General features: G+C 37.7%; 1 protein-coding gene across 1 annotated transcript; it reads left to right on the forward strand.

Moving 5' to 3' along the window:
* The first annotated feature begins 755 nt into the window (after nt 1-755).
* Nucleotides 756-17,546, forward strand: TGDS (TDP-glucose 4,6-dehydratase). Its single transcript, XM_083361712.1, has 12 exons — nt 756-861; nt 2,350-2,416; nt 4,232-4,300; nt 5,425-5,515; nt 6,737-6,879; nt 7,506-7,604; nt 8,906-8,965; nt 11,848-11,891; nt 12,705-12,870; nt 13,888-13,946; nt 15,993-16,090; nt 16,884-17,546. The coding sequence occupies exons 1-12, from the start codon at nt 779-781 to the stop codon at nt 16,967-16,969; spliced, it is 1,065 nt and encodes a 354-aa protein (XP_083217838.1). The 5' UTR covers nt 756-778; the 3' UTR covers nt 16,970-17,546.
* Nucleotides 17,547-18,460: the final 914 nt, after the last annotated feature.

Consider the following 18,460-nt stretch of genomic DNA (forward strand, 5'->3'; position numbering starts at 1 on the left):
ATTCAATTTTGGTAGGGGTTTGCTCTGCGAGCTTGCCATTTAGTTCCCGAACTTTTCGTTACCAGGTTAGGTAACGGCAGCAGCGGGAGTTTTGTAGAAGTGTCTTGTTCTATTCCTCTTTACCTTGTATACGTCCTGTGTGCCAGACTAAATTATTAAATTTATTATTATTAAATTACTAAAAGGCAAGCTCGGAGAGCAAACCACGGCCAAAATCTAAAACCCGACCTATAAGTATTTTGTATGATTTCAAGGCTATTCCATCTCAGCAAGTCACATAGTAAGTCCATTATACTAAATGAACTCACCAGTCCTCGAAACCTTGTCTCCTCCTTAACATGTTAAACGCTGGCTTTATGTCAGCAGCTGGAAGAGCTTCCTGAGTCCAACCAAGCCGTTCGGAATATCTCCGCCTGTTTATTGAGAAATTTGATTGTTTAGGTTCCCACGACATTTTTAACCGGCCAAAGCACAGCCTGACAACGCTTTTGTGGAATCTGCTCCTCTTGTTTGGCTTCCCTTTCTCCTGGTGCCGCCTTGTTGAAAGAGCCCTGGTCGGTATTACAGCAACGACGTGGGACTCAGAAGCTCTTGACAGGGGCCAGAGCTCTTACAGGCTCGCGGGCGCCCCGTTGCAGAAGTGACAAGTCCCGGAACGGGCGCCAATGGGCCTCGCGGGCTCCCCGGGCCTAGCGCGAGCGCGAGCGCGAGCAAGCTCGCTCTTCCCGCGGACGGAATTGACGTAAGGAGCGGAAGTGGAGCTGGGCTCCGCGGGAGAATGTCCGCGGGGGTCTTGCGGGCTGCAGAGGCTCCGCGCGGGTTGCCGAAGCGCGTCCTGGTGACCGGAGGCGCCGGCTTCATGTGAGTTCCTGATCGGGGAGGCCGGTTTTCCAACCTTTTTCCGGCTTTCCAACGTTAAAGGGTTTCCGCTGTCCGAACATAGACGTTGGCATCTAGAGAGGGAAGCCGAGGAGAAAAAAAAGTTGCTCCTTAAGGTGCTTTTGGAGCGGGAAGGACAGGGTTTGTTTTAGTGGATCTAGAAAATGATAAAAAAAAATAAGATTGAAAACGAGGCGTTTATGTTCTTACCGAAATAATTTAAATATACCTCCTGAAAACCGCGTCTGGACTTTGTGATTGAGATGGGGCGGGGGGGGGGGGAGGAAATGAAACTTTTAACTTTGGGTTTTACCGATTTAGATAGGTTTGTTGTTATAGAAATGGCTAGTTTATACTATTATGGAAAAGTAAAAAGTTGAGGTTTGATGTTACTAATTCTACTGCACCAGAAGGAGTCAGAAGTCAACCTTTTTCCCATAATTTTCCTACACTTTTTTCCCTCCTCTAATTTTCCTATTATTTTCTTTTGTACTTTTGTATTTTATATTATGAACTAATATAAAAGTAAAAAAATAATATACATGTGCAATATTTATATTCAAAACCGCTGTGTAAACAAAGCTAGAATTGCTTCCTTCATATAAAGAAAAGGAAGAAAAGTCTGCTTTTGAATTCCTAAATTCCTAAACACAGTAAGTTGCTTGTCAGTTCTTTCTGAACCATGTGCAAGTAATAAGCTTATTCAGTTCAGGTTAGAACTTCAGCATAAGTTCTCCCTTTTTGCTCATCTAATTTTTGGTATAATCTTTTTAAAAATAAAGCCAGTGACTAGAGATAATAAGTTACCTCTTTTTCCCAGATTTCTTTTCATCTGATGTAAAAAGATGCTTTTCTTTTTCTGGAAAGTTTTTTTCTATTTGTTTCACTAATATTCTGATTCAAATTATGCATTTGAAATCCTATAAGGAAGTTGTTTGCCTGGTGAGGGCTACTTCTATGCTCTCATGTCTTGTCTGTTTTCTATACTGTACATTTCCTCAGAGTACCGGTACTTTAATTTTCTTTTGTATTAAACCCTTTCCTTACAATACGCTTCTGAAGGTCCATATTTGAGACTGAAAAATATTTGAAATTTTTCTAATAGACTATAACCTTGCATATTTAAAGTTTTGCTATTTCCCACAAAAGTATCTATTTATATAAATGGTTTAAAGAACATCAAAATAAATTGTACCATTACTGAAGTGTCCTATAAGCATTTTTCAAAGAACTAAAAAAATTAAACTTATTACTTATGGTGTATTTCTTAGTTTTTATTGAGAGGCAATTAAACATCTTAGTTTAGGCTTAAAAGAGAGAAGGAGAAAAAGATTTACAATTCCTGATCTTACTGCCAGAGCAAAAAATGAGGAAAGCTGTTGATGTCCATGAACAAGATTTAGAAAAAAATTAAAGCCTGGTATAGTTCTGCATATTGACCATCTCTGTTTTTTCTTCCAAAATTGACAGTGCTTCCCATGTGATAGTTTCCCTTGTGGAAAAGTATCCTAACTATATGATCATTAATCTGGATAAGGTAAGACCACTGATTTAAATTAAATGAATGATCTTAAAAAGAGTTGTAGTGTTTGACTGACAACATGGTGGGAGAGAAATCTTAAGGTTCTAAGGCTGTATAATTTGTTCTAAAGGTTGGTTTGCTAATAGTGATTCAAGTGGATGCATTTACATACCCATATTTTTTATAACTGAGCAAACCTGTGAATTCTGAATCATTCATTCAAATCAAAGAATTTCTGCTTCTGAATAAAAATTTGTATTATTCAGTTTCTAAAAACTCATAGCAAACCTATTCATTTTTCCTGATCCAATTTTCCCAAGCAACACTGAATGCTAATGAATAAATAACAGATGTAATGTAACATATAAACTGTACAATTCAATTGAAAAACAAAAACTTTTAAGGGGAAAAATAAAACTAAGAAAAGATACAGTAACATCATTACATAAGTGTGCAGAATACCCTTACACTAATACTTTTCAAAACTTTGATCTTCTGGTTAAAGCCATTCTTTTATTCATTTGGAATATGCTTTAGTTCATTGTGTTGAAAGATGGAATCTCTCTTCATCTTCAACATTTTAGCAGAAGCTTGTGCCATAATTGATTGATATTTGGAATTGTTCATAATTCCTTGATGGGATTTTGACTAAGGCCCCAGTTCCAGCTGAAGAAAAGCAGCCCCAAAGCATAATGCTGTCACCACCATGCTTCACTGTAGGTATGGTGTGCTTTTGGTGATCTGCAATGTTGTTTTTGCACCAAATATACTTCTTATAATTATGGCCAAAAAAATTGAACCTTGGCCTTATCTGACCATAACATATTTTCCCACATGTTTTGTCAGGCTTGATGTAGGTTTTTGCAAAATGTAGCCAGGGTTAAATGTTTTTCTTTGTAAGAAAAGGCTTCCATTTTGCCATCCCACCCCATAGCCCAGACATATGAAGAATACTGGAGATTGTCAGATGTGGTATGCAATCAGTACTTGCCAGAAATCCCTGCAGTTCCTTTTATGTTGCTGTAGGCCTCTTGGCAGCCTCTTGGACCAATTTTCTTCTTGTTTTTTTCATCAATTTTGCAGGTATATTCAGTTCTTGATAGTGTCACTGTTGTGCCATATTTTCTCCACTCGTTGATTGTGTTCCACAGTATGCATATACAATGCCCTGGGATTTTTTTTGTTTCCTTCTCCTGACTCATACCTTCCAACAATGAGATGCCTGTGGTTCTTTGTAAGCTCTTTGCAGCGTATGGCTTTTGCTGTAAGAGGCAACTAAGTAAATGTCAGAAAATCCTAATGCACACTTGAAGTTTATATGGGTTTGATCAGAGTTGTTTCAATTGATGGCAGGTGTGCACTGACTACTATTTACCATCAGTTTGAATATGATTGGTTAATTCTGAACACAGCCACACCCCGTATTATAAGAGTATATGCACCTTTATGCAACCACATTATTGTACTTTTTATTGTTATTTCCCCTCCCCCAAGATTTCAGTTTGTTTTTCAATTGAATTGTAAAACTTATATGTTACATTAAAGGTGGAAAAAAAATCTGAAGTGATTTATCTTTATTACATCTCAAAAAATCTGGCATTTTAACAAGAGTGTGTATACCTTTACCCAGCAATGGTGACAACTGGCAGTGGAATATCAGCATTGTTACCTGTGTCCATATGAAACCACAGAGCTTTTAAAAAAACCTGCTTCTGCAAAAGTTAGAATTCTTGGGTCAAAGCATTTGGTCTGAAAAAGTCTTGTTTTCAGCAACTTTTCATGTAAAATATTTATTTTCTCACTTTCTCTCCTTTTCTGTTTTTTGTTAAGCTGGACTACTGTGCAAGCTTAACAAACCTTAAGACAGTTTCTGAGAAAGAGAACTACAAATTTGTTCAGGTAAACCAAACTTTTTGCATTCATTGGGTTTTTAAAATCAAATGATTGTAGCTTTAGTTCCGGCATGTTAGGTGGCATGACAGGACATAGTTGACTCAAATTAGACTACAAGAGGGATCATCAGTGGTTCCTGATCATAGTGAAACAAGGTGTCAGGTGGGCTGCCATATTCCCAGGCATACCTTCTTCAGAAGATTTATTAATAACTTGAGTGAAAAGATGGAGAGATTAATAAATGTTCAGATAACCCAGAATTGGATGACAAAGTTAATATATTAGGGCGGATATACAATATAATTAAAATGATTTGAGTAAATTTGAGAGTTGGGTTTAAAATAACAAAATGAAAGTGAACAGGTAAAGACAAAATTCTTCACCTAGAATACAAGTCAAATGTACAAATACAGGACTGGGGATACTGACGTGGTAATAACACTTGAGGAATAGTAGTCGATTTGAGTCAACAACATGATGTGGGAGCTAAAATGGCAAACACATTTTTAGGTTATTTTACCAGAAGCATAATTTCCATTTCATGGAAGGTAAAATTTTAAATTTTAATTTGTTTTAATTGCGGGCTAGTCTTAATTTAATTCTATTTTAATTGTATTCATTTGTATTGTTTAATTTGCCCTGTAAACCGCCCTGAGTCCTTCGGGAATAGGGCAGTATATAAAATCAATCAATTAAATAAATAAATAATAGTTCAGTTTTATTCTGCTTTGGTCAGACTGCACTTGTGAGTACAGTGGCCAGCTCTGGACATTGTAGTTTAAGTGTCCCCCCAAACTGGAAACATTATTGATTATAAACAGTGATAGGAAATCAAGTCATATGATTAAAGTTCTGATTATATTTAGGTTTGATAGAAATTTGGGGAGAGAAGAGAGAACAGAACGATACTAATCCTAATTTAGATTCCTGTACTAAGCAAGCTGGAATTGGTGTAAAATCTCCCCTTCCAGCTCTCTGATTCTACTGTGCAATTATTATAAGATGAAAACTGAGATGAAAGCCTGCAATTTTCTATAAAATTATATACCAATTATATATCAAATGCTTACCATTGGAAAAAATAACTTGCTGTTCCGTGCTCATTTTCTATTTCCCTTTTTCTTTATTAGGGAGACATCTGTGAACCCAATTTCATAAAAGAATTATTTGAGACTGAGAAAATTGATATAGTGTTACATTTTGCAGCTCAAACGCATGTAGGTGAGCATGGCATATCTCTGTAATTGTCACCATCTTGCAGGATTGATAAAGCATTCTTCAATAGCTTCCAGGTTTTGTGCAAAGGACAGAGCTAATACTTCATGTAATAAGCTGTGTATTATGATGTGGCTGGTGGTGGAGACTGAAACATTGCAGTTTGCCAGTGGTTGAACCCTGTTGAAGTCTAGATTATATAGATTAAGTAGAGCAATTTGTAGAGAGTCTGTTTTAGTCATTAGAATTTTTATTTGGCATAGGCTTAAATCTAAGTGCAGCACAGCTTTATTTTTCATGGATTCAGTTATTTATGTTATGTTTATTGGAATATTTGAAAGTGATTACTTTTTAAAATAGGGTCTTTAGTTCTGATGGTTGTGGAAAGGGAACTAAATAGGTACCAATTCATAAAAGAAATTTTTTGAAAGGATCATGGCTACATCTGGCACAGACATTGCACTTTTTAAGATTAATATGCTTAATTCTGCATTAGATTCTGTCCTGTAATAATAATTTTAAATACCGTATTTATCGGCGTATAACACGCACTTTTTCTTCCTGAAAATAGGGGGCAAATGATGTGTGCGTGTTATATGCCGATATAATGTTAATGACCCATAGTTATTTATTTGAAATTTAAGTTTTTTTCCTGAAATTTCCTTTTTAAAATGAGGTGCATGTTATATGCCGGTGCGTGTTATACGCCGATAAATACGATATGCTTTCCCTGTTTGTATGCTTTTAAGTCTGACAATCAATTTTAGAATATCTGGCTATTCAACCTAAAGTGCTATGTGTTTATTTAAGAGATTTTTTTCTGGCTTTTTAATTGTTTAAAAACCAAGACAACCTCTCCAAAACATAAGCATAACACATTATTTAAAATGTAATAATGCTATTATGCATAAGCTCCACTTATCTAGACTTCCAGTGTTCTCTTAAGATATGTGTCTGAGGCATTATCTAGGATTTCTTTGTCCAAAGTTGGGAGGCTTATGAACACAGCTCTTCCTCTCTGCTCACAAAGAAAGAGAAATGCTCTCAGCTGCTTGCTTTATGCTTCTGTGGGCTATCAGGTTGCAGCCTTAACATTTTTAGAAGCATTGTGTTGTGTGATGTTTGGGGAATAACACATTTTTTCTATCTAAGCATTCTGTTAAGGATTGTACTTGTTTTCAGTTGCCAACGTGACACCCTCTTTATTCTTTTTGACTGAAAATGTAGATCTTTCATTTTGGCACAGACTTGAGTTCAACTATGTTAATGTTTATGGAACGTACATTCTACTTCGGGCTGCTTATAAGGCTAATGTGGAAAAATTTGTATATGTCAGCACTGATGAAGTTTATGGAGGGAGTTGTGATAAGGTGAGCTATTATAGGTTGAAATCTCTTGCCTGTTCTTCTGTGTGGGTCAGGTTGATTTTACAGCTGCAAACTCTTATAAAGAAATATCAGTATTTTAAACCTTTATGTTGTTTCCTATAAAAAAGGCATTGAAGATGTCCATTTGTGTGTATACTTGTAATTTGATGTACAAGTAAGCAGAACAAATTACGAGTAGAGGTAGTCTTGAGGTTACTACAGTAGTTGGGACCAGAATTTCCATCACTATGTGATGTTGTGACCATATCAGTTAGCAGCAGCAGTTCTGGCCATTGTTAGGTGTGCGTCATTAGGCAAGGATCTCAAAGGATTGTGACTTCCTGCTGGCAGGAAGATGGCAGGGAACATCAGAAATCACAATCCTACGACTGCAGCTCGGTATGATAGTCAGAACTCTCAGGACTGGTCCTAAGTACCATTTGTTCACCATTGTGACTTTGAATGGTAGCTGAATGAGTGGTCACAACCTGAAACTACCTGTATATATTTGGCAACTGGATACTTAACACTTTTTGCCGGTATTAAGAGTTACTTATACTAGTTGACTGGAGCCATTTGTAACTCACTGGTATCTGCTAAAATTTATTTTATGTAAACTTTTGCTGCAGGAATTTGATGAATCTTCACCCAAACAACCCACAAATCCTTATGCGACATCTAAGGCAGCAGCTGAATGCTTTGTCCAATCTTACTGGGAAAAATATCAGGTGAGCAGAAATGACATTGGGGGTTGTGAAAGCTTCTATCAATTATCTGTTTATGTCCAAAGAGATGCAAATACATAACAAAAGGAGTGCTAAAGCTAGTGAATTATGCCATGGAGGGTAACTTGGAGGCCACCCTTATTAGGAGGAAGTTGGGACCCACCTCAACCTCACCCTATGCCAGGGTGAGATTGTGGCTTTCGTTTAGCATGGGGGAAGATCTGAGTATTTTAAAACTATATGAAAGTTTTTTTAAGTTTATACTATAGTTTTCTACTATTGTTTGCCTGCCAGTGGGGAGAAACCATACCACTAATTTTTAACAACTTGTCTGGAAGCAGATTTAGAAGTTACGTGTAGCTTAGGGGCCCTAGATTGCTTGCCTGTTTTTAGAAACCAACTTGTTCCTTGGGCTTTCACTTTAGTTTAGGTGCAGTGGATCAAGTTAGATTCTTCTGCTAAATGTACCATTTTAATGTTAGCCTTTCTGCCTCAGCAATGTATGTTTTCTGGTTGTTCTGTTGGCAAAAAATAATGGGTGAAGTCAGGCATTATCTGAGTGCACTTGTTTATCAGTCCTTAATATCAGTACTAGCACTGATGATGTTACCGAAACGTCTGCAAGAAAACAACCAAGCTCAGAGTATCAAGGACCTCTCATTTCAAACCTGAACTACAGATATACTGCCACAAATGTAAACCTTTAAATGGAAACGATTCTTGGCTTGATTTGTTGAGAAAGGTACAGTTTTATTAGAAGTCAAGTGCATTGCAGTAGTGCACAGCCAGAACTGAAATTCACACTGCAAAATCCCTAACTTCAACTTTTCCCATCCTTAACCGTCTCCGATCGCTGATGTCCCCCCACCCCCCAGTGACTTATCAGGTTCAAGCAAGATGTTTTCAGAACGGTCACTTCAAGCGGAGGTTTATATGCAGCTGCATTCTTCTCCCAGCCAGGTAACCTTAAAGCAGTGTCTCAGGGAGATACAGCAGTTAGTACTTTCGCTTTCCCCCAAGCATCCACCCTTCCATCCACCCTCCCCAGAGTCCATGGCAGACTGTCACCATATAGTGACACAGAAGCAAGCATTAAGGTGGCAGCTGACATATTCTCTTTCATTGATATCAGTCCTTAGCAGTAGAATCTGAGGAAGCAAAAAAACTGTAAGGGGATTGTTGCTGTTCTGGCAATAGGAATTATGCTGTCAGGAATGGGTTTAACTGGATATCACTCATGTTAGTTCATTAATAGCAGTTTTGACTGGGTTCATTTTAATACAGTTGTCATGTATACGTTAAAGTTTCCAGTGGTTATCACACGGAGCAGCAACGTTTATGGACCCCATCAGTTTCCAGAAAAAGTAAGTTAAATCAAGTTCTTTTTACTTTTTACTTTCTTAAACATTTATAGTGTAGCGCCACCCCCATAGGGTCCCCTTAGGTCCGGGCCCTCCTGACCTTCCCTCCAAAAGTGGCCACCAGCCCAAAGAGGTCTCTCACATTGGTGCCTCTGCCTAACAGGGTACGTAACATGGCAGTATTCAGTCATGATTGGCAGCCACGCACATGGGGCAGTGATGGTCGCTGTCTCTGCGGTGACTCACGTGGGATGATGGTGGTTGATCTCAGGCAATAAGAACTTACAGGGAAGATGGTGGTCAATCTAATGACAACAAATTGCCCAGAATGATGTTAATCAGCCTCTGTTGATGGCAATTTGCCTAGAACGATGGTGGTCAGTCTCTAGTGGTAGCAACTTGCCCAAAACAATGGCGATCAGTCTCTGGGGGCAACAACTTGCCCAGAACGGTGGCAGTCAGTCTTTGGTGATAGCAACTTGCCTAAAACAATGGCAGCCAGTCTCTGGTGGCAACAACTTGCCCAGGATGATGTTAATCTGTCTTTGATGACAACAACTTGCCTAGAATGATGGCAACCAATCTCTGGCGCTGGCAGAGGTCTCCCTTGCCCGCTCTCCTCACCCCTCTCTGACCTCACTCCATGCAATCCCTTTTTATCTCCCCCAGCTAATCCTATAAAGAAAAAAAACCCTTACCTCCCACTAAAAAGACGTTTGTCAAACTCTTCCCTAACTCCCTCTGCCTAGCTTACTCCAACGTGGGAAAGGAATTAAAAGTCCCCAAACTACCCTCTCTCCCTCTCTTCATCTGGCCTGCCCACAATGAAAGAAAAAGAAACAATAAAATTTCACCTTTCCCCACTTCTCTCTCTCTCTGCCTGGCCTGCTTCAAGCAAACAGCTCCAGCCAGGCACTGTCATCCCCTCTCTCTCTGTCTCTGCCTTGCCTTCTTCAGGTAAACAGCTCCAACCGGCCACTCTCCCCTCTCCCTCTCCCTCCCTCTCTCTCTCTCTCTCTCTCTCTCTCTCTCTCTCTCTCTCTCTCTCTCTCTCCCTCTCCCTCTCCCTCTCCCTCTCCCTCTCCCTCTCTCTCTCTCTCTCCCTCTCCCTCTCCCAGCAAACAGCTCCTGCAACTACTCTCACTCTATCCCTCTCCCTCTCGGCCTGTAACAAAGCAAAAAAAGCAAATGCAAAAACCCCAGCTTCTTTCTCTTCGATCAGCTGGCTCAGAACGGCAAGCTCCACCAAGCCTTCTCTCTTCCTTCCTTCCATCTGCTTCCTCCTTTTTCTTCCATCCTCTGAACCATGCCCCGCCACCAGACCCATGGCAGCTGCTGGAGCTCCTCATCTTCCTGCCTAATCGGCAGGGCTCCTGCAAAGCTTCTCAGCTGGCCCCATTCTCACCCCAACTCTGCTACAGTAGTTTACCATGGAAATATGTTCCATGAAAAAGTGACAAACTGTATACTGTTTTTAGGACAATTCATGATATGGCCAAGATATAATATATAGACTTGATCAGGTCAATCTTCTCATATACCCAGGGCATTTTTTAATCTCTGCAAAATTTACCAAAAGCTGGACCTTCATCTGTTATCAGATGAAGTAATTATCCAAAGGATTGATCATTACGAGATATCTGTGTTCAGAGTAGAATATTTGCCATTTTATGTCCAGCCTGAAGTTTTGAGATTTTTGATGGGTAGAGGTTGAAATATTTATAGAGCCAGCTGGGTCTCCAGTTACCACAGTGCTTAACTTCCAATTATTTTGGAGTGGGATATGATCAAACTTGCCTACTGGCCATCCTTGGGCTAGAAAGTGATAATATTGGACTTTTGTGAATCTCTCTCTCTCTCTCACCAATAATTGCTTATAGGAGGATTTATCTTAGTGTTATCTCCAGTAATAGCCCAATTTAAAAACATTGTTATGTCTAGCCTATATTTTGAGATTTTAATTTAGAGAATTAACAGCATGAATGTTTTAACCTAGCTCACGTTTCTAGTATGTGAAAATGGGTTTTGCTACTTTAAGAATTCCAGATAGATAAGGAGCACTCTGTTATGGTTTGATTCTACACATGGAGGCCCTTTTTTTCACTCCAGCAGCACCACTGTGTAGATGTGTGCCTGTTACTTGCCACCACTTTCCCTTTTAATAGCTGCCTTAAGAGTTGAAACAAGACTTTTTTAAAAATTCCATTTATATCCCGCCCTTCTCCGAAGACTCAGGGCGGCTTACAAGCTTAGACTTGAGATTCTTTCTGCCTCATGCACGAAAGCCCTTCTTGATACTGGTGCACAACTCTGCAATTTTTTGCTGGGTAGGGATTTTTATGTTTATTGCTAGTGTCAGGCTTACTCTAGCTAAGTCCCTAGGAAAGAAAGACCCTTGACTCCATCTGATTGAAGTGATAAGTTAATTTACTAAGGAGTAGTGGTTGCAGCAAAAGCAAGGCTAGATCTAAGGTTCCCGCACAAAAGGTTACAGATTTTCTCCCCAGCCCTTCCCCCTTGACCGATTTGTCTTCAACCATTGGTGTGCCATATAGGAAACTGCTCAGATGTTTGGTGCCTCTTGATGCAATTTGCATTCCTTTCCCAGGCTCTGCGGCCTTGAAAACTGGAACAAGTTGGTTCTCACACACCTGGTTTTCGTCAAAACTGTCCCCCCCTCCCTTGTAGGTCGTCTACCCTCTACATGCCAATTGCCTACTTCTCCCCCGCCCATCCATTGATGGCAGGATGACAGCGAGGTGCCAAGCTGAAGATGGCAGATCTGACAGCTAGCATTAGTGAGAACTTACTTGTAGCAATGAAACTGCATCATTTTCTGTTTTAAAATAGTATGAATTTTAATAATTGTTCATTTTGTTTCCTAGGTTATTCCTAAATTCATTTCTCTCTTACAGCAGAATAGAAAATGGTATGTGTTACCTATGTATGTATGTTTGTATGTACTTGCTCATTTAAAAACTGTGTTTGTAAGAAAACAAGCGATGTCACACTCTGAAAACTGAACATATGGCTAAAAATTGGATACGCCTGTAAAATTAGTTCCCTTCTTATTGCTAAAGAAATTTTAATATTAAGAAAAGGGAACAGAGCTTTGGAGTTTGGTCTGTTTTTAATTTAATTTTCATTTAAATACATATAATTATGTTTCCATATATGCAATTCTTTATTAAAATATGGAGTGGGGAAATTGTTGAGTGTTGTTGAATATGCAATATAAACAATTAGGGTGGGGGAAACGACTCAAAGCCTGGATTATTTTGGTGTGCGTTATTGCTTTTGATCAAATGAGAAGCTGTATTTGGGTGTTTTAATATTTTTCCACCAGCAGAGGTCATAGAATTTGTGCTAGATCATGTTTGTTATTTTGTGTTTTTCACTACTAAAGTCTTGGTTGAGGTAGCTGTATGCCTCTGTGTATTAATCTTTTTCTCTTTCACGATCCCCAGCAATCTGTAGTTTAGGAATGTAATGTTTTATGTGTGATTTGGAATTTTATTGTTAATAAAAATTGTGGGTTATCATTTGCTTTGCACTTTGCTTTTTTGCATACTTTATTCAGCAAAGACTACCAATTTGAATAATAAAATGAAAGTTTTAGAGGTTTCTTCTGCTTTTCAGAGTGTTGTTCCTTGAAAACTTGACTAGACCATTCTGCTATCAGTGAGGACCTTGTTTTTAATAATCCATATTAAAAAATATCTACTTTTGTGTTTTCCTTCAGTTGTATTCATGGTTCAGGACTTCAGAAAAGAAGTTTTCTTTATGCTAGTGATGTAGCAGAAGCATTCCTTACTGTTCTGAAGAAAGGGCAGCCAGGTGAAATCTACAACATTGGAACCAGTTTTGCAATGTCTATAACCCAACTTGCAAAGGAATTAATCCATCTTGTGAGTAATAATTACATTGAAAATAGGTGACCTAGGCAATAACAGTAAAATGGGCAAGAGCCGACTTGAGCATTTCACTAAGACAGATCTTGGTTTTATTTAATTGTTTGACATTGTAAATCTCTTTTTGCTTCATTTTTTAATGTTTAAAATGTTGTAATAAAAAAGCAGTCATATGACACACCACAGGGATAGATCAGTATTGTGATACTTGACACTATGGAGGTATAAGAGAAACTTGGCTCTTGGCTCCTGTGTCATTCACACTCCTTCCTGTGGAATGTAGATCTTTGCTCAAATAAAAATAAAGATCCTCAGATTCTCCCTTGAGGGAGAAGATGACTTGTCTGTTATAATAGCTGGTCCACTGAAGTTATGCAGTGGACAGAAGGGAAAGAAAGTCCTGCAGGAATGGAGCTAAAATTTTCAGGATTTTAACTCCAAACCTGTAGTCCAACAAAGGGTCTCCAGGGCCTTCCCCCCCCCCAAGGCACTCCGTGCTCCCTACCCAGGACTCCAATCTATCCATAATGGGTGCAAGGGTTGGACTAGAAGACCTCCAAAGTCCCTTCCAGCCTTATGATTCTATGTGGGCATCTTGCTTAATGACATTACTCATCGACCCAGTCATGGGTAAATCTGGTCTCAATTTGGGTTGTACGTCAAGGGCTACCTCTAGTCATCTCTTTTCAACTAGTTGCAACTTTTGAAGTCGAGTAGCCATTGTGAGACTGCCCACAACATAGTTCCACAATAGAAAAATAGGATCATATCTACCCCTTTGTGTCTTCCCATTAGATACTGTTTTTGAATAATTGTAATTCTGTAATTTCATAAGTTAGAACATTATGATTGGAAGAATTCTGGTGTTAGTCCTGATTAAAGTGCATTAATAATAAATCCATGTACAATAAAAGCTGTTCCAATTATTCATTGAAATATCTATTCAAAGAAGGTTAATCAGATCAAGATTGTCAAATATTTACTTGGTAATATGCATCTTTTCTTCATTGTCAGATTAAAAATACTAGTTCAGAAGCTGAGATAGAATACTGGATGGATTATGTTAAAGACAGGTAAGACAATGATGAGTAGGCTTCATTTCCAATCATTTGTTGGGATTGCTTTCTTTTTTAATAATCTTCTTAAACATTACTCTTTGTCAAAGAATTAGACACATAACTCTGTCAATTCTGAGAAAATGTGGATGCACTGAATCCCGAAGTCCGTTCCTTTGTGGGATGGTTTTGTTGTATTGAGAAAACAGCATGGAGCTTTAGTGCACTACTTTTCCTTTCCCAGAGCAGAAAAAAAGCAGGGAGGTCTATAGGCAACTTGCCACATTTAGTCATGATAATCCCACTTTTTTGTTAGTCTTCCAATGGGAGATGGGAAGGCATTTCTGCATAATACTAAACTGGTTCCTGGCCACCTCTTCAGTTCTAAGATTGAGGGAAAAGCTGTAGATTGAAACACTCTTTGTCTCACAGATGAAAGTCTAAAGGCTTGTATTGACACTAATTTTCCCCAGCCACAAGTTTTAGATTTTACAAACTGGGAAAGATTCAATCTCTGAAGGGAGATTAAATACATTTCTTTGTGTGGAATAGGGAAGTATGTTTACTTTACAATTCTCTTTTTAACAGTTCTGTTTCATAATAAGCACGTTGTCTTAAAATAAGGTCTGGGTTTTTTTCTCCTGTTTCTGTTTTATTGCTTGTGGTCTCAGTTTTTGTTAATTACTTGCCCCATCTCGTTTTAAAAGATTAGCAAAATTACCATCTTCCATGGGGATTCTTGAAAAGGAGCGATTTGCAATCAACAAAAATTACGCATTGTCTGTTCATTCTAAAGAGTACTGATATTTAGAAATGTTTATGAAGAGTGACTCATCTTAATGAACAATAAGGCATGGGGTGTAGTTGGAAGATGAAGAATTAAAAAGTATGAAACCAATTTCAAATGAAAAGGATAATCTGTAAGGATTAGACTACATAAAAGCTTGGAAACATCAAAGAGATTGGGAATTACTAGTGTACATGTATGGTTGTTAGCAGATATTGGGTGCTGATTTGGCGATAATTGCCTCTAAAGATTCCAGTGCCATCTTCAACTTTCAGCAGCTTGTTGGATACAGAAATTGAAAAAATAGCTCCTATTAGCTTAGAATTGTTTGTTTTCCCCCTTCTTCAACATCCCTTTAGCAAAAAAAAAAAAAAAACAGAGGTAGACACAATTTAAGAATTAATAATATAGATAGATGACTCAGTTGAGACATTGAGTTGTTGAGTCGAGGCATTTCTAATGTTAAGTAATATTTTGATTTTCTAGAAGAGGCTGGCACTTAGAGTTGTAGTTAAATAAATCAGATTTATCCAACAAATTTATTGGGCAATAGTTGCTTGAAGCAATGTAATTAAGTACTGCCACACAGCTGAGCTTCTTGTAAAACAAACTATAGTTTCAGAAACATCTTTTTTTTCTCTCTGCTTATTAAGTTACAACATAAATGCCTCTACTGATAAGTGGTGGGAGTTAGTATATGAATTTAAGAGTACGAGTATGTATCTGACGTGGTTAATGTGGGGTCATTTGTATTAAATTACTTATCCTGAAACTGATTGATGCCTTAAGAATTAGTTTAACCAAGAATATTCTGAGGATTCCATGAGCTCCTTAAAGTAGACATGACAAGTTTCAAACATGCTTTTTGGGATTTCTTAACATTTCTTACATTTTTTGCAAAATGTTCTGAAATATAATAGAAAAGATAGGGTTGATTCTCCAAATTGATTTAAATCTGGTTTGGTATGATTTAAGAGCCGTGGTGGCACAGTGGTTAGAATGGAGTACTGCAGGCTAATTCTGCTGACTGCCAGCAGTTCGATCCTCACTGGCACAAGGTTGACTCAAGGTTGGTAAAATGAGGACCCAGATTGTTAGGGGCAATATGCTGATTCTATAAACCGCTAAGAGAGGGCTGTAAAGAACTTGTGAAACAATATATAAGGGTCTTCAACTTATGGGCTGAGCCAAAGGAAGATGCCTTTATGATGATAGCTGATATAGATGCTGCTGGAAATAAAATGTTTCTGTTGAAAAAAACTTTTTCTTTTTTTAAGACCTACAAATGACATGGGATACCCAATGAATTCTGGAAAAATGTATAGTTTAGGCTGGAAACCCAAGGTCTCTTGGAAGGAAGGAATCAAGAAAACAAGTACGTTATCTATACACTGAACTGGGAAAGGGGCAGAATGGAAATGAATAGCCATCATAAGCTAATTTGGAAAATAAAATGCACATAATTTACACACTAATTTGTCACAGGCTTAGTTAAAGTTGCAGTTTCTATAGTGGGGAACTTAATTAAACTTGCTTTTGAGTTTTGAGAGATTAATTTTATCTGAATTCTGAGCACAAATGATCTGTTTCAGAGCAGCAATTATGTTTGGCAACATGACTACTAAATCCTGGGTTTTAGTTGTCCAGTTGTCATGTCTTAGATTTGCAGAAACTCAGTGCTTAAGTTATAAGAACAGCAGAAATCAGCCAATTCTTATTTACCGTATATATTTTACAGGCAGCATTTTTGTTTGAACAGGATACATTTTATCTTATTACTTGCATGATTCCATGTGTTCAGCTTCATCATAATCATCAGCACATGCATAGTAGCTATGGGAATTCCTGAAAACTGTTCTGTCTTTTCCTGGGATGGTGGGCTGCTTCAGGTTGATCCCAAGCAAGAGTTGGAGTTGCCAGCAACTGCCGAGTACAGCCATGATTTTATAGCATAATATTTTTTTCCATCATTATATGAGAACCTACTTCAAACTAAAAATTGCTGAAAAGTTGCTAATAAGCAGAGAACCCTTATAAGCTGTTAGTGCCGGTGTAAGGTTGTAAGTAGGTTGTTAGTGACTAATTTCATTTAATTTTTTAAAATTGGCATGGATTTACCTTAAAAGAGTGTTTATGGTGTAACTTATTTGTTTTGTTTTTAATCCTAGTTGAATGGTATCAAGAGAACTTCCACAACTGGAAAAATCCAGAAAAGGCTTTGGAACCATTTCCTGTTGCTGGAGAATCTGTATGAATTTGTATGCATCAGAGCTGGAAAGTGGGGGGGGGGGAGGAAATCATACTACCTCAAGAACACATGAAAAAAAAATGAAGTGGTTGAAGTTGAAGGTGTATTGTATTCACAAAACAAGTATCAGCAGCTTAGAATGGAAATTTTGAACTCTCAATGTAATCCTCTTTGGGGCCAAAATAATTTCATGAACACTCCAGTACTGAAGCTTTAAAATGACATTTCAAGACAATAACGTTTTTTCCTTTAAAAGTGCACTTTAAAGTAGCTCTTTGTATTGTTACAATATTGTATTATCAGTATTAAAATTTAGACAAAATTTTATACTTAAGGGGTAGGCATACTCTTCATCATGGTTTACCAGAGGACATTAGTAATCTGTTCATTTTGAAAATACTGTCCTGTGCTGAGAGCCTAACTGAAAAGATAAGATTTTTTTCTACTTGCTCAACAGAAATTATGATTTGTAGACAACCAAGTCATATTTTAACAGAATAAAATATGTTTCAATTATATTTTATGTTTGTTTTATAAAATATTCTGTATGAAATAATAAATTACTAGATTCCTTTAAGGGTAATTAGTGTTTCAAGGTTCATAAGCATATTTATGGTTGTTTCTGAGATAAAGTATGTGTGGGATCACTTCTTCCTTTTGGTTCAAAATGCATTTATTGGCTTCCTGGTTTCCAGTTTCCAGCGTCAAAATAAACATGTAAGAATAGTGTCAGCCCATTCTAGCATGTAAATTATATTTTCACTGAAGAATGCTGAAATAATGCTTGCATCTCTTGGAAACCTTCAGCTTCACATGTAAAACCTTTGCAACATGATTAAAAAGGGTCATGGTTTGCTTAGTTTTAAAGAACAATGATCCTTTTAAACCACGTTGCAAAGTTTGTATGGTTTGACAGTTCCTGTAATACTTCTGAATTTGGTATAAAAATGTGTGACTTTTAAGGACTTTTTCTAGATACTTTCTAAAAAAACCTAAATGCTCATTAAAACTTATTTGAGGCGCATCATCACAGGGAAATGGAGCCATTTATTTGTTAGGATAAAAGTTATATGTAGTAACATTTTATACCACAGGAATCAAATACTGGGACAGCATGAAGAAAAAAAAAAGCAGTGTTCCCCTATATGCTAATTACTAAAAATAACCACATGATACAAACAAAAAATCCCCCATCCTCATTAAGCATTAAAACCATTCAAGTGCCTGCTTAAAAGCATTTAAAATGTTTGCTGAAAACAGGAGGTCTTGGGCAGTGTTTTCCATGATGTAGAAGCCTCCTTGCCCATGCTTTCCTCACTTTGATGAGGGCAAGATCTGAATCAGGCCCTCTCTAGTTGACCTGATTGAAGGGGCAGAATCTATATGGATGAGAGAGTGCCACACCACCCTTGAGAAGTAATAACCGTATAATTGGTGTATCAATTGAATGTACTACAGCAATAACACCATTTCCAGAAATGCTTGAAAAGTATATGC

The sequence above is a fragment of the Vipera ursinii genome (assembly GCF_947247035.1).
Source record: "Vipera ursinii genome assembly, chromosome: 4".
NCBI classification, from domain to species: domain Eukaryota; kingdom Metazoa; phylum Chordata; class Lepidosauria; order Squamata; family Viperidae; genus Vipera; species Vipera ursinii.

What these genes read in the sequence shown, in the direction of transcription:
- TGDS (XM_083361712.1), top strand. Translation starts at nt 779, where the DNA reads ATGTCCGCGGGGGTCTTGCGGGCTGCAGAGGCTCCGCGCGGGTTGCCG. An exon ending in AGAACTACAAATTTGTTCAG is followed by an intron (nt 4,301 to 5,424) that starts GTAAACCAAACT and finishes TTTCTTTATTAG; the next exon opens with GGAGACATCTGTGAACCCAA. An exon ending in TTACAGCAGAATAGAAAATG is followed by an intron (nt 11,892 to 12,704) that starts GTATGTGTTACC and finishes GTTTTCCTTCAG; the next exon opens with TTGTATTCATGGTTCAGGAC.